The sequence below is a fragment of the Saccostrea echinata genome, unplaced genomic scaffold (assembly GCF_033153115.1).
Source record: "Saccostrea echinata isolate AGI-Se365-2 ecotype Australia unplaced genomic scaffold, CSIRO_AGI_Sech_v1 ptg000020l, whole genome shotgun sequence".
Taxonomy (NCBI): Eukaryota; Metazoa; Mollusca; class Bivalvia; order Ostreida; family Ostreidae; genus Saccostrea; species Saccostrea echinata.
The window spans coordinates 4,877,099-4,894,388 of NW_026889769.1; the positions used below are offsets into that span (position 1 = coordinate 4,877,099).

A 17,290-nucleotide genomic window follows, 5' to 3' on the forward strand; every position below is an offset into this window, starting at 1 on the left:
GCACATGTAAAAACCCCATCCTACTGTCCATCCCTTCCTTAATCCCTTCTCCCCAATAAAAAATGCTTAAGTTATAGAAAAAGTTGCTAATACAGCTCTTTTTTTTTTGGGGGGGGGGGGGTATTTTGTTGTGTGTGTGTTTTTAACCTGGCTCATTTATAAATATAACTTAACTACACCTTCTGATCACACAAACAGGTTGGGCACACCCCACCAAATGGTCATTTATCCCCCGTTTGGTGGACAATCTCCCATATCGGAGACGAATTTTACTGAGCATTTGGGAGAGAAAAATGGTTGTGTTCAATTCCATAGAATGGCGTGGAATGGCGCATAATTTTAAACCATGTGGAATAAAATATAGAAATTTATCGGTGTTCTGAGTGAAAAAAATCGGAAATTCAACGTGCAATTTTTTGCGCAGAGTCGTTCAAAAATTTGACAAAAAACGTCACGTACGTAAACAAGAGCAACGTTTCTCCGTTTTTACTTAAACAGAAAATTCCCTCCTTCTCCAATGATGCTGCACCTGTCAATCATGTTTTTTACTTTCTATTTCGATTATCCGGGCAACCAATCAAATAAAGCAAACCAATAAAAACGATGATCTTTTTTTTAACCTGGTCAAAAGTCGGATTTTACTACGGAGGCACATTTGTGTCAATTTTCAATTAGGAAATCAAAAGAAAAATAAGTTTTCGCCTTTATTTCGTTTTATTTTGTACGCAATAGCTTTGTTCTCTATCAAAAAAGTAAATGAAGTTAGATTATGATATAATTATTGTTTTAAAACGATGTACTTGGAACGAAAACAAGAATAATTGCAAAAGTCACTTTGTAAATCTTTTATTGAAAATTATTTATCAAATATATTTAATTCATCAGTAATATACATATTAAACCACAAAAGGTCGCATGGAATATGCAACTTCATCCTAAAAGAAAAATAACAACAGATATAACGTTCAAGTCTAGAAAAATTTAACTTTATAGCAATAAGTGCCCACCATACCAGTTAAGTAATGAGGAGCTCGTGTTTAACGGGATTTTATGGAAATAAATATTGACGAAGATCCAAAGAGCGATTGAAACTTAACTTATCAAGAGATAACCACTGGATAAAATAGAATTTTTATCCTACTAGACACAATCAAATTTTTTTTGATCGAATGATCAAGAAGTTCGGCTGTTATGGACAACTATGGGTATCGTTTTTAGGAAGGTATGGAGAAATTGTACATGGAAAATCAACCGAACTATGTTAATTGTGCGAGGAATATGTTCACTAAAATTCACCAATGCCTATGCAAATGCGCTTTTGCCTTATTTTAATAAAATTTGGAATAGAATAAAAAAGTCCACCATTTGATCAGTAAAATTCGTCTCCGATATGGGAGATTGTCCACCAAACGGGGGATAAATGACCATTTGGTGGGGTGTGCCCAACCTGATAAAGGGGGCTGATACTATTTTCTTGCAACAAAATCTGGTTTCTCTACAATACTGCGAATTTCCCCAGTTCTGTACATTTACTTTAAGATTTTACTTTCCTTTCTGGAGTGTGTGTACTGAGTGTCCTTTTTCTTTGGAAAAAAAAAACATGAAATGCCCAATTTTATTTTGTGTCACAGTTGAGCTTGTCTACATATTAAAAACTTAAAATTCTATGTTATGGATGGGGAAAGCGATATTTATAAACATAGAAAAGAGTAAGAAACAAGCTCAGTCGAAAAAGCATGATAAATGCCATCACAATTAGTTCGAATTTTCTCTAAAACGCCGCTAATTACTTCGGGAATATTTGCAGCATATTTATTTCTCTAATCGTTGTACATAATTTAACAAATTAAAAACACTGTGACACTTTTCTACACATCGAACATACTTGCGATTAAACAGTTTTTCTTCGCAAACTTTGCAATCTTTTTTTTCTTACCCTCCACAATGATTCGATGCGGCAGATCGGAGTTAAGTGCTCTTGATTTTTCTATAATTTAAAACCATCCCGGGCATTTAATTCCCGTAATATTTACCACATGCAGGAACCCTCCTCCTGTTATACATGTACAATCCCGAGCTTTTTCTACAATTTTCTGGCCCCACAAATAATATTTCAAATATTTATTGATAATTTAATGTATGGATAAAAAAAATTTAAAAACGGTGAAACAATCGTAAAAAAGATTAATATATAGTTATATGGGGGATAATGTGGACCAGAAAAGCTGGGGACAAAACTTCTAAATCTCATCTTTCAAAACGTTTTAGATTTTTAGAAATTAAAAAATAAAGGATCAATGTCTAGAGAACGGTTTCAATCAATAATAATATTTTTACACGCAAAAACGTTATCTTCTACTGTGGCCACACCCTCCCCCTCGAACCATGATTTTAAAAAAAAAACAAAAATCAAAACAAGCTAATTCAGAAAATTTGTGCCCTCGCTTAAAGAAAAAAGAAGAGGGTGGAAGAATTACCGATATCGCATAGACTGGCGTCTCGGTAAAGAACGTATTGAATTTTCCAACTCAAGCAATCATCTTGGAATTCTCTTAACTGCTTAAGCTCCAATTTTAACCCTGGCGAAAGAACATCTAATGCTTGCAGGAAAGGACGACAAGCATATTTCGCTCTTAAAACGTCCGAACAGCTAAACCCCATAACAGTGGCCAAAGTGTATTAAAAAAAGTTGTCTTACCATCAGTTCTTTATGGAAGCGAATTATGGCGCGATCTTCGGACAAAGGACATTAGATCACTCAACGCATTCCAATATTTTGTCGTTAAACATGTTATGGGACTGCCCCATCATACCAGATCAGACATGTGGGAAAGCCTTCTAGGTCTCCTACCAATTACAGCAGAGATCGACATTAAGAAACTGCAATTCTTTGACCGTCTCTGTGAACTCAACACAACTTACCTTACTAAGCGTATATTCATCATCCGTCTTTTCTCCTACTTGTTCAATGTCAGTACTAAGCATTATGGGTTTATTCAAGACATCATTCCCATACTGTTAAAATACAATTTATACCACGTGTTAACTGATTATCTCGAAAGTGGATTCTTTCCCAACAAGTCTCAGTGGAAGACATCAGTGAAATCCTCCGTCATCTCGTTTCACCCTGCCTCTAGGCGCAACCGAATGCTTGCCGATCCTGACTTTGCTCAATTTAACATCCTCTGTGCAGGCAAACCACCTAAGCATCTGTGGGTCATCCCCAATAATATTCATGAAATTATACTGTGTAAATTTATTGTAAAACTATGGACCCTCCTAGATACACCGCCGGAATCGTGCCGCATCTGTGCAAAATCTTTCACGAACGTGTTCGAGCACATTAGTCCGCCCGGAAACATCTCTGTATCGCGATGTCTGGTGGGAAACTGTGATTGAGGACTACGACATCTCACTAGGCGCCGAGCTATCAGGACTGTCAGAAAGTGAATTATACTTGTTTCTTCTCGGTGGTAGATGTCTAACTACCTCACTCTCGGACTATGACACGTCAGAACCCCATCTTCTTAATTTTCGTTTTATAAGAGATGTGGCAACGGCGTACTACAGAAAGACAACCGTGTTCCCTTGAATGGACCGGACAGTTGTAGCCTCTGTGCTCTAACTCCTTTGCAAACTTACATGCGAATATTTTCCAGATTAAGTTCATCCTTTTGTTAACTTTTGCACTAATGTACATAATAGCACCTATGTGAAGTAACTTTCGTTGAATGTGTATTTTGTATAATTAATGAATCTCCAATAGGAGGAAATAAAGAAAGAATGAATGAATAAATCGTTTAAAATCTTCTCAAGAACAGCAGCTAGGACCACGATTAATCATAATTCATATATTACAAATAATATCTTTTTAGAATTTTTGAAATTAAAGTAAAACGTATTTTGGTTATCTAATAATTGAGTGTTTGAATAAGAATTCTTAATTTCGAAAAAATCTAAAAACGTTTTGAATGATGAGATTTAGAAGTTTTAGGTATAATCTAAAATATAACAAGCTAATTCAGAGAATTTGTGTCCCCTGCTTAGGGAAAAAAGAAGAGTATGCGCAGTTCGGGGGGGGGGGGTGTCGGACCCCTCCCCCCCCCCCCCGATTTGCAGAATTAGTAAATGTATACATGTATATTGAAGCAAATACAAAAATGTCAATATGGATATAAAGATTTGATTGCTTATTCTTTAAAATGTGTATAGAAGATTCTTTTTATATAGAATATTAATCACACTGTAACAATGATTTTATGAGTTTGTACACACCAGACGTCATAACTTTTTCATTTCACTTGTTGAATACTATCATTCAGTCCATCCATCCGTCCGTCTGTCCGTCCGTCCGTCTGTATTTCTGTCTGTCTGTAACACTTTCGTTTCCGCGCGATATCTCGAGAACCCTTTGAGCTTTCGCAATGAAATTTTGCATAGCAACTCCCTATGGCCTAAAGAAGAACCCTATTAATTTTGAGTTCAAAAGGTCAAAGGTCAAGGTCGTAAATTCACAAATTCCGTCTGTGTGTAACACTTTCGTTTCCGGGCGATATCTCAACAAGCTAATTAAGAGAAGAACTGCGAACGATAGTATTGTTCTCCCGCCTACCTCCAAGTCAATTTTCAAAAGTTAACATATTTAAACGATTTTTCATATCTATATAGATATTTATAAGAATTTTCATAAAACATTACTTATTTGGGAAAACAGAGATAACTCTATAATTTTGGTAAAACTTGTGTTTTTCACTATAGAAATCAACGGAAAACGGAAAATATTTTTAAAACATCTCCCCCCCCCCCCCGTGAAACAAAAAATTCCTTTTTACAGGTAATATGGATTGTTATTTCACAAATTCTTACAAAAGCTTTTTGTGTGTAAAGGGGGAGGGGGCATAAGTTTACAGACGAAAAACGACAAAAATTCTCATTTTTTCACCAATTTCGAAGGTGTTTACAGCTTAAACGTTGTATTTTATCAATTACATATGTTTAATTTTATATGCGTAAAACATAAGAAAAGATTTAAAGAACATTTATCCATGTCCAAGAATATTTTGAAATATGCTGATGCTTTCAAGTCTGATTTCAATGGAAAACATCGTCTACCCCCCTTATAAAAAGAGCTGAAATTAAGAGTAATTAACTACTTAACACTGGTATTAAAATTACTGATTTATTACCATTGAACTCTTCTTTGCATTCAACAAAGATTTATGGCCAAGTTGCCATAAGTATTAAATTAAATGGATGTGAAATGTAGGCGGCAATCAAGAGTTAGCGTGCGTAGTTCTTTGTGTCCCCGCTTATGGAAAAACATCTCCGCTAGCGAAGATGATGGAAAAAAGAAAAGCATGCGCAGTTCGGGGGGGGGGTCACACTGCCCCCTGTATTTGTAGAATTATTAAATGTATACATGTATATTGTAGCAAATTAATAAAAAGCCAATGTGGATATAAAGATTTCATTGCTTATTCTTGAATATGTGTGTAGAAGATTCTTTTTAATATACTATATACAGAATATTTATCACACTGTAATAACGATTTTATGAGTTTGTACACGCCAGACATCATAACTTTTTCATTTCACATGTTCAATAGAGTATCATTTAGTAAATCAAAAAAAAAAACATTTAAAAAAAAAAGAGAGAATCGTCCGAGTTTGAAACCGGGCCTCTCGCTTGCTAAGCGAGCAACATGCCACTAGACCACGAAGGCACTTGATTATACAACAAATTAAATGCAAACATTAAGTCACATATAATGTTTATATTCAATATGGCATCTCTCGCCCCTCTCAAAGCGTCCCGCCCCGTTTTTTTTTTATTTACTGTATCTTAAAAGTCGCTTGGCATTATTTTTAGCACAGGGGCATGTCGAGAGTTATTACGTATAATACAGGTTGTCGGCGGACTTTATATTCTAATTACATCTATTAGAACTGTTTTGTAAAGGCTAAGTTAGACAATATTTATTGTGTAAAATTTTGACAATATCGAACGTGAATGTAAACATGTGACCTAATGTTTGCATTTAATCAGACTTAACTCAATATAAGTGAAGTCATATTATGGAAATGAGTAGATCAACTTCTTGTTACATAACTCTTACAACATTATCATTACTGACTTTTGACACTACCCTTTTGAAATAAATCAAGTGCCTCCGTGGTCTAGGGGTATGATGCTTGCTTAGCAAGCGAGAGGCCCAGGTTCAAATCCCGGACAATCCATTTTTTTTTATGTTTTTTTTTTTTTTTTTTGATTTACTAAATGATACTATTCAACATGTGAAATGAGAAAGTTACGACGTCTGGCGTGTACAAACTCATAAAATCATTATTACAGTGTGATAAATATTCTATATATTAAAAAGAATCTATGGTCAATCCATTACAATATCATAGAATGCATCAACTGACAAAGTTTGTTGACTCTAAGCATTTTAATATCCAAGATATTTAGCTTAAACGTTTTGAAAAAAAAATATTTCCAAGCTGAAAAAGATCAGGCAATAACTTATAATAAGATTCAATAGGTAGGTCACTGTGACCTACTTTAGAATTAATGCATCTTTGATCCCAATTAACACAACAAAGAAAGATGCATGAGTATCATCAACAAAGATACATCATGACCCTACAGGTCACAGTGTTCAAAATATATATAGATAACTTTGAAAATGATAAGCCATAAAATTCAGAGTAGGTCATTGTGACCTCTACTTCAATTACTTCAAGGCCTCAAGTGACAGGTTTTGCCTCTAGCCACAGAAATATGTAGCTATTTGAAAATGAAAAGCCATAAAATTCAGAAAGTAGGTGACCTATTTTTGGAATGTAAATACACCCCAAAGCCCCAAGATGCATCAACTGACAAGGTTTAATTTTCCTAGACTCAACAGTGTCCAAAATATGTATCCTAAACATTTTGAACATAAAAAGCTGCAAAATTTAAAAAAGACTTTGACCTACATTTTGGTCAACATACTCCATGGTCCTAAGATTTATCAACTGACAAGACTCGATAATTCTAGTCCTCAATTGGCAAAACAAAGTCAACAAAACACCATTTAAGGTAAATTTTGAAGTGGCCTTGAAACCACACCCTTTGCCCTAAGGTGATGCGGACCCCCTTGAACATTTATTAATCTCCAATAGTCAAATCTCACCGTCTCAAACTGGATAGGAACAAAAAAATCTTGGACATATCTCAGGATTCGAGATACTGAGGTTTAAAATTTTAAATGAATGAAGAAAAGGTAGTTACACGTAGTTTTTCACCTCACTTTGAAATATCTGTTATTCAAGATATTGAAGTCCAAGATAACAAAATTCAATTGTACCAGTATATTCTTATATACAATTTTGGTGATAAACTGGATTTAAAAAAAAGCAAGACCTTTTTTTAAATTTACCCATTATCTCCCTTTGCTCAAGGGTCACATCCTACTTTTAGCACAAATGAAAGCTCTTGACCCAAGAAAACTGTGACAAATTTGACAAGGCCAAGGGGTTCTGGATCGAGATATATAGTCTACATTCCAAAGTGTTTATGCACACCACACAAATGGCCCTAGCATTAGCTCTACGAGTCTTCAGCTCAGAAGAGCTCAAAATGGGTTATGTAGTAAGTAGTTTAAGCCTCATTGTTGAATTGTATTAGAATTTTATTGAATCATATTATGACATGTAAATGTAACATACATATAATTGATAAACAAACACAATATATTTCACTAACATTTTGCTCATATTTTAAAAATTTCTCTTCAAAACATAGATCACAGAAAATGCAGTGATAAGATTCTTTAAAAAAAAAAAAAAACTTGCATAGATTAAACATTTTGCATTTTAAGTGATGCTTCTGTACACATTGTATAAGAATGTAACTAAAATCACTAATGTCAAAGTGAAAATGTTGAAAATGCATGAAAAGAAAATAAAGTATGTACATTTATAAGTAAAAATTTATTACGCCTCATGTAATAGCACTTAAAAAAAGGTACTTCGATCAATATCATGTAACAACCATTCATAATAATCTCAACATTAATAAAAATCTGTAGAAATACAGTGATGCACCAAATGTTGCAAAATGAGATTCAAAACCTCTAAAATATACACTAACCTTTAAAAAATATTCTCTTAACTAAATGGACATGAAAACATGCATAAATGTTATTCCGATATTGAGAACATCCCCCACCTATAACTTAACAACTAAATTAATTATTTTTTTAATGAAAACCCAACCTTAAATAGTAAACACTTGAAAAAAATTCCGAGTTAACATCATTGTATGTTTACCTTCATGTCCAGACGCTCAACAAAAAAATCCAAATCTAAACAGGTATTGACCATGTTAAGCACCAAATCTGCCTCTCTGACAATCTGCAATTTCAAACTAAGAAAATTAAACCTTATCCAAAAGCAGAAGTGATTGTGAATCATATATACACATCTGCTAAAGGGAGCTAATAGTTTGGCATTTACCCTGTTCATTCAATGTGTTAAATTTCTCAGATACCCTGTTTGTAACTTTTAAGTATTACTACATGCAATAACTATTTCAGATGTTTGAGCCCTTTTGATCACTACTTCATCAAAATGCAGAGTACACTGCAGGTTTCTATAACACATAAAATTTAAAGAACCTTTCAAGGTTTGAAAAATCTGCACAGATATCATCTTATTTCTTTATTGAAAATTTTTCCTCTTTAACATGAAGAATCCATATTAAATGCTGCCCTTTGAAGAGATCAACACCTGATGAAAAGAAATGTGTACCATGTACAGTTATAGGTCTACAAAATACTGTCAAAAATCTCTGTACTTGTCTCCGTAAAGTTTCAGGATTTCACGAGCACATTCTGTCTATACCAAATAAGTGTCTAACACATAATAAGCTAAGGCAGAAAATACCCATGAATTCATGAAATTTACTTATGCTGATCATGCTAATGAAAAGTTACACCCCCTCCCACATAATGTCATGAAACTACAATAAATGAGGTTCTTCTGCTCAGAGAAATATGAAGACACACATTTCTTTAGGAACACAATTTGTCTTCTTTCTTTCCCAAAAAAACCATTGAGTATTTCTTAAACTATAAATTTGATTTTTGTTTTTGAGCCATTTATTTATGAGTACTAACACAAAAAATGTGTTTTATATAAAAGAAAGAAATCAAAATATATATATTCCACAAGGCACATTTTTTGTGACAAACAATCTCTTGTAAAGTCCTTTTTGACCGATACATAAAATCTTTAAATATTAAACAAGTGATATTAGAGGAGCATCAATGAAATGGTTTCAAAAAAGCACTAAACTGATGAAAAAAGCACTAAATCTTCACTAAAAAATGTACAATGAAAAATATGTGATAAAATGTATGCAACTAATACATGATAATAAAAGATTTAATGAGATACAAATTTTTGTTAACATTTTATGACAACACAGTATATAAGGTAATTGACTGTTGACAGTTCTGACTGCCCAGTTTAATAGAGACAAGGCATACATGTGTGTTTTCAAAAATAATCAATCATAAACAATTGATCTTCATAATGTCAATGGCATTAAGAAAATCAGAGAAATATACACTCCAATAATTTGTCCTGGAAGACTTGATCAGCACCGAAACCAGCTTGTTGTCACTTTTCCCCAAGATGAAATGTATGTGAAAGACATCTTTTGTGCAGAACATCAAGTGTTTCTGATCTAGGTTTTATTCTCTTTCAACCTAGCACACCAAAATTCATAGTCAGAAGTCAAACTTCTTGGCACTTACAAGAAATTTTCCTTGAATTATAAAAAAAAAAATGAATCTGGCATTCACATTTATGTACATCCTCACTTCTACCTGATATAAAAAGACTAAGAAGTGTTCCGTTCACTACACAGCTGAAATCACTGTAATCAAATACAGCACTTTTAAGAACACGTTTTCCAAGAAAACAGATTATATCTTCCTTCTTTTTATTGAAGCTATCATCAGTGCCTCATATTTAAGTACTTATTTTCCTCTGCTAGTTGGGTTAATACAGAACTCATATCATTGACCACCATGTTATTAGAACTCAGCAAAGATGCATTGTATCTCACAGAAGACTGCGATGCTGACCGATGGCTCATAGCAGTGGGCGTGCACACCTCTGAAATTGAACTCATGTTATCCAACAAATTCTCTGAAGAAATTGAGTTAATGTTTTCCATGAATTCTTCAATGATAGGTGGTGGGGGATGCTGGGGTTGGGGAGGAGGTGGTGGTGGAGCCTCTTTCCTGTCCGTAGAACTGGTAACCTGGTTACATCCTGGTGACATCTCCATCTGTGTTGGGTAAGCTGACTGTGGCATCAGCTGGTTAGGTGTGGGCTGGTTATTTGCCATCTGTGGCTCCATATTTAGGTTCTGTCTGTACATCATATTTGGGGAATTCTGTGGATACATTGGAGGACAGGGAGGCTGGGGCATCATGTTCCCAGTCTGGTTCTGGTTATACATGGCCTGCTGCTGTTGCTGGTTGTTGTACATTTGTTGTTGGTGCTGGCGCATTACCATCTGATTTCTGCCCTTAGCCCTAGGTGGAATGTGAGATGTACTGATATGTGGCACCTGGACTTGAGGACTTTCTGATTCTCGTTTGTTGATGGGAGGCTGGGGTTGGTGTATCATGCCTCCCATTGGTTGTTGCATGGCATTCTGAGATAACCCTTTGGGCATATTTGGGGGATGAGGCATGTTTGTTTGAGATGGAAGGGAGTTATTCATGAATTGCTGATTAGGTATTCCTTGGTTAGTATTGTTCATTGTATTCCACTGGTTCATGTTCACATTTTGATTCATGTTCATTCGCATCATTTGTGGGTTCATGTTTTGTTGCATAGTCCTGTACATTTGGTTTCCGGGGGAAGGTTGTGATATATTTCGATGTGGTAAGTGTGAGTTCTGGGTATTAGACATGGGACCATTTGGAGGATGAGGCATGGGAACATTAGGGGGATGGGGCATTGGTCCACTGGAAGACATGAGAGGGCCATTTTCATAATTAGAAGTGTGAGGCATTCCAGTTTGCATCATATTTGAACCTTGAGGTATATTCTGAATGTTTGCTTGAGTTCCTTGCAAATTATTAAATCCTTGATTACACACAGGATTCATTGGCATATTGCCACCCATAACTTGCATATTATGGTTTTGCATAGTTTGCATCATATTTTGTTGCATATTGTTTTGATTCATATCACCACAGTTTTGTAATCTGGTGTTATTATTGAATTGTTGCATTCCACTTGTATTGTTGTACATCATATCCTGATTACTGCCTTGATTTCCATAGTAACCACCATTAACCTGCATATTGGTATCCATATCTCCTGGGAGGGGAGTGGTCTGGTTCATGTCTTGAGTCATAATACTTGCTCTAGATGAAGCTGCAACTTCTGTCTCTGCTATTGAGTTATCCAAGTGGTAATAATGCTCATTGAGGAAGCGCTGCATGTCATCCGGAATCAACATATCCTCATTATCATCCATCATCTTCTCCAGGAGCTCCATCTCATTATCAAACTCGGCAGCGTTCTCATACTCATCATTTTCCTGCACACTATTATCAGTAGCTATGCTACTTCTTGACGAATTAAATGTACAGTTGGAGTCTGTTTTTGTCAGTAATGACTTCATGTTCTGTGGGACAGGTAGCGGCCTCATCATATTAAGGCTGTGGAACCTCTGAAGGCGTTTGAGAGCACTAAAGTTTGGATCCAGTGTCCGAACGGGGTCACTAGCCCTCCTCCTCTCTTGATTAGGGATCTCGTGAGGGAGGGGGGTTCTACAGGGCGTACTTGTCCTAGCTCCATCAAGGTCATGCCTGGCTGATAAAAACCTCTGAACACGTTCTCGTGATTTGCTATGTGGGCTGCGTAAGGTAATAGCTTGAGATTGCACTATGAGATTTGGGTGACTCCCCAAGTGAGTTTTTGAAAACTGGGCAGCCATATTGCTGATGTTGCTGTTGCTCGATTCACTTGAGCGACGACTATGACCTTGCTGCATGTGCATAGGTAGGTTTCCTGTGATATCGTACTCGTAAGGTGAGTTTGTAATGCTGAGACGAGCAGATATCTGAGAAGCCTCACTCGAGCGTCTGCTGGAGAATTTGCTACCAGGATTGAAAGGACTCGTTTCTGACCTCATACTGGACATGTACGAGCTGATCGTGCTTGTATTACTGTCTCGACGGCCAACTCCATATATATTTCCAGGAACCAGCTCATTACGATCTACAATAAAAAAAAGAATTTAATTCCTACTTCATTTCATATTCATCTGTTTACCTTTCAATGTTCTTGTTTGCATGCAACATAAATACATCCAATATACATGTAATTAATATTATAGCTGTCAGACACTATTATGTTGACCTCTGGAATATATCAAATAACTGGTTGTCGAAATTAGTCAATGGTCCCAACCAAGCAATTTTTTAAATATAAAATTTACTTTTTATATAATTGAGTGAGTTATATTTAAACAAACTTCACCACTGTATATTTAAGAATTAGGGGTGCAACGATACACTAACCTCACGATACGATACGTATCACGGTATTCAGTTCACGATACGATACGTATCACGATACATGACAAGGTTAAAAAGTCTTTCAAGTTTGTCATCATATTTTTTTAAACTTGACAGGGTTATACAAAACGTTCATATTTTTAAATAATAATTAAAATAACATTTTGTTAACTTGAATTGGATTGTTAGGTAGATCTTTGAGTTGTGACAACATTCTAAACCAATGATGAACATTTACAGGGAACTACGGGGACCTTTCCTAATAATCTTCCTTTTAAATTGGAATGAAAAAGGAAGACATTCATTCTTTTATTCCTTTTATTTACGTAGAAAAACAGTTGTCATATTTCTTGTGATAATACGTTTTAGTCAACAAGACAGCGAATTTTCATCGAAATACACACGTGATGGAATATCGTGTAGTACCAAAGAATACGTTTATAGATCTAAAGGGTTTATCATTTGTCTTAACATCTATAACTTATAATCACATTAAGTCCTTCTTCGTGTTAAATCTGAGGTCTGTAAGATGCTGGAGATGAGTTTAACTGCCATAAATGCGTTATCGGCGACCTCACGTTTTGCGCGGAAGCCATTTTGAACTAGTAGAGAAGGAATTCAATAAAACGGACAAAACGGATAATTCTGGACCGATTGAACCGAACCGCGATATCAGTTTAGTGTATCGTGAATTGAACCGTGGAAAAATATACCGCGATATACCGTCAAACGGTTTATCGTTGCACCCTTATTAAGAATACATGTATTAATAAAGACAAAATTTCATGTCACAGTGACTGCTGACAAAAATATACATAACATTACATGTATCAATTGCAAAATAATTGTAGCTACACTATACTTTGTTCTAGCTTAACCTTTAATATCTTAAACCCTCGGATATCTCGAAGTTTTTTGTCAGCCATACTGAGTTTGAAATAAAGTTTGACTACAGATATAACAAGAATATGTGATAATTGAGAACTCACTATTGAGATCTTGAGTAAGACGCTTGATCTGAGGATTTTTAAGGTGTAGCGCTTTAGTGCTGAGGTCTGTGAACGGAGTCTGATTACACTGTTGGTTACCTGAGAAAAATCAAAATACAGACATGTATTACATAAACATAGGAAGTGATCTATCAAAATATATACATTAAACATGAAGTGATTAAAAATCCAAGCATTTAGTATCATTTACTTATTTTATGAATAACTAAATGAAATTTTTTGCAAACTTCTTGTATTTTACTATTTTCTAAATGCAATATGAGGTAATATTTTATATATCATTTCAAAGCATCAAGATTTCAAATTTATATTGCTCAGTCCTCTGGAGTCCTCCAGCTGAAAAGAAGTTCTTTCTTCATTGATGCCCATGGAATGGTTCAAAAAACTTGAGAACTCAATGATGTCCACCCCAAAGACAGATATATATTACATGTACAATTTTTACCTGATGTGGATATCTGAGGTAGAGTTACTTTGCTTGGCAGGGTTTTTAACTTTTGCTGAAGAGTCCTAGTTGTGTTCAGTCTGTTAGTTCTAGCAACAACTGTTGCTGTCCCATGAATCTGGAACAAAGATTAGGAAATACATGTAAATGAATTTGATTAACTCTAGCAGCTCTGAGCCCTGTTCAACAGAGTGAACTTTCGCGAGCGTTTGCCAAAATTCCTTATCCTTTCAACAGAAATGTTCGTGAGAGCTCCCTCTGTTGAACAGGCCTCTAGTAAAACATATATTAAACTTGTGTCTAATATTCATATTTGATGTATTGTAGAAACTACCTCAACATCCTCCGGCTCTGGAATGTCCTCCTCTTCCTCAAGGTCACCATGCCTGTCAATCACATGGGAGGTGTGGTCCTCAATGAGATCTGGTTGGTTATTACATGTGACATTCACCTCAGGACTGCTGTCTGGTGAAGACTGGTGGTGAGGACCCATCCCATTACCCCCCACACTGTCCTGAGACTGACGTCGTTCTCCTCCCAGTGCATGAAGGGGGGTTACTGTCAGACATTCCTCCACCTTCTTATGACTGTCATCTTTTTTATCTGGGTCCTGTTCAAGACACAATATATATACATCTTAAAATCACTGTCAGTAATTTTCTTGTATCCTGAAACTATGTGTATTTGCAAAAAATTTTTTTAAAAAATGCTACTGATGTCACTGAAGTCAAACATAAAACAACCTTATCAATCTTGCCATTTTACTTTTAGCATAACATCAAGAATGACCTAAATTAAAGATAAACTTGATTCTGTAACACCCAGTCCAAGATGCATGTATACGAAATAAACTTGTAGATGAACCTGAGTAAGATATACCTGATCTCCTTCTTCCCGCCTCTCTTGTTTACATGTCCCGTCACCTTTATGTTTTTTGTTGGCATAGAACTCTGGACCATGGACAGTCTTCACATGCTTCCTTAGAGAGCTTGGGTCAGTATAACGTTTTGTACACCCTGGAGCCTTACATATATAGGGTTTCTACAATGTAACAATGAACACAGTTAATTAAGAGATGCTGTATTTGTTACTGAAATGATTCATCATTGATTATTCATCAATGACTATTTATTGAGAATATAAAATTTTCCTTATGCTATTCTCCCGACTTTCTTTATCAATTTAAGTAAAATTGCTTATAAACTACATTTATTTTTGAAGTAAACAAATATAATTCATTTCCACCTGTTAGTATTGAGTGTGTACTGGTGAGACTTACAGCATTAGAGTGAGTTCTGTTCTGGTGTTTCGCCCTATCTGAGGCATTACTGAAGGCTTTAGTACAGCCAGGGAACTCGCACATGTAAGGCTTCTCGCCTGTATGGGATCGGAGGTGTGTTTTCAAGTTTTCCAGGCGAGAGTAGGCTTTGTTGCAACCTTCAAACTAAGTACAAAAAGATAGAAATTTATAGGTACAAAATGAACTATATACAGTAAAACTCAGCTACAGCGCAGTCCTGAGGACCTGTGAATTTACTTCACTATATCTGTAATTTGTTATATCTGTGTAATAAATTCTGCATACAGTGTTATTTTTGCCTGTTTATATACCCTTACAAACAATTCTGCCCTCTTTTTTTTGCCCAGACACAGTTTTGTTGAAGAGTTCATGTTGTCTTTCTTGAATTTGCCCCATTTTAAATTAGCCCATGTCCAACAAGGGCAAAAATAAAATGGGAGGCAAAAAATTCCCTGCATACAGTAGTGAATTTGCAATCTACATCTTTTTCTTCAAATTTGTTCAGGGAAGTATTAAATACAAAACTTACCTTGGGATATGAAAGTTTTCCCATGAATTGAATTTCAAATATAAATGTAAGTTCAACATTTTATATATTTAGATCTCAAAAATTCATTATAAAATATGTAAATTTCATTATTTTCAACCTCTATGGGACAAAATCAGTTTGTTATATCTGTAAATTCACTATGTCAGAGTTTGTTATAACCCTAAAATTTTACAAGGGATTTGTTAAAAATTTTGCCTGTATCTGCATTCGTACAAAACAAGTTTTACTGTATACATATAGCTAAGTCTAATTTTATGACTATTTTTTAAACGTCTTCATGCATGCCCATTATTCTTCATTCAATTTGGTTATCCCTGTTTGAGTACCAAAGTGCCTTATAAAATTTTGTTGTAGGTTTGCGCCTTATATAATAAATACTGATAATGAAGACTTCAAATAAACGTTTTAAGTGAAACCAGGCACAAACAGATAATGATGTGTTTGTTTGACGTACTGTGCATTTGTGAGGTTTTTCTCCTGTGTGGCGCCTCATATGAACCACCAACATGTACTGGGCCTTAAATGGTTTCTCCTCACGACTACACTCCTTCCACCGACAGATGAACATCTTCTTGTTGGCTTGTATATGGTCTATGTTAATATGCTACAACCAGACAGAAATACCATAAAAATTTCTTTTAAACAGTATGAAAGAAATTCACAAAAAGATTTTAATACCAAGGAGAAACAAAATAAGTTGCTGTAAAATCTATATCATTGACACTTGACTTTGCCAATGAATGTCACAATAACCTGTTAAATCCTTTTTCTTCCCTCACCTGTATATACAGAGAATGTGGACATTTTGTGTTGTTTTATCATGCCTAATAAGCCACATAATTTCTGACAGATGTTTTACCCATTTACTTGCTCCAAAGATCAGCTGTTATAATGTGACTATAAACTTTTAACAAGCTATAATTTATTCTAAATATTTTATTTTAAATAACTGATAGTACCTTCACCAGGTCATCTTGAGTGGGGAACTCGAGGGAACAGTTTTCCCAGTGACAGTTTGTTTCTATGAAGTCTGGCTCCCCTTCCACTGGGATATGTTTTCCCTGAGAGTCAATAGTGGGCTTTTCATCATCATCATGCAAATCTCCTAAGAACGAAAAAAAACTGAGTTATCTCTCTTTTCCTCCTCTTCATTATCTTTTCATAATAACCAAACTGTTAAAACATTTGTTTTTAATCATGTAAAAAGAGAAAGCTTTAATATATTAGATATATATACTATGTGATCCATGGTGTGATTCTGCCTCTTTCTTAATCTTTGACTTTTTGACCTCTATAGGGTTGGGATCAACAGTACTGCTTACAACACTGCTGCCTGCATCCTTTGTTGTTGTAGAAATCTGTGACTGTTCCAAGAAAAAAAAAACAATCATT

The 17,290-nt window shown here is 35.1% G+C and overlaps 1 protein-coding gene across 1 annotated transcript in view; it reads right to left on the bottom strand.

Moving 5' to 3' along the window:
• Positions 1–7,709: 7,709 nt before the first annotated feature.
• Positions 7,710–17,290, bottom strand: part of LOC133189971 (zinc finger protein GLI4-like) — a 69,112-nt gene continuing 59,531 nt past the window's right edge. Inside the window, exons 9-17 of the mRNA XM_061325423.1 lie at positions 17,136–17,262; positions 16,858–17,003; positions 16,353–16,502; positions 15,328–15,492; positions 14,928–15,089; positions 14,383–14,658; positions 14,049–14,166; positions 13,583–13,681; positions 7,710–12,294 (exon numbers count right to left, since the gene is read on the bottom strand). Coding sequence (XP_061181407.1) covers positions 10,007–12,294; positions 13,583–13,681; positions 14,049–14,166; positions 14,383–14,658; positions 14,928–15,089; positions 15,328–15,492; positions 16,353–16,502; positions 16,858–17,003; positions 17,136–17,262 — 3,531 coding nt within the window. The 3' untranslated portion in view covers positions 7,710–10,006. The remainder of the gene's footprint in view (positions 12,295–13,582; positions 13,682–14,048; positions 14,167–14,382; positions 14,659–14,927; positions 15,090–15,327; positions 15,493–16,352; positions 16,503–16,857; positions 17,004–17,135; positions 17,263–17,290) is intronic.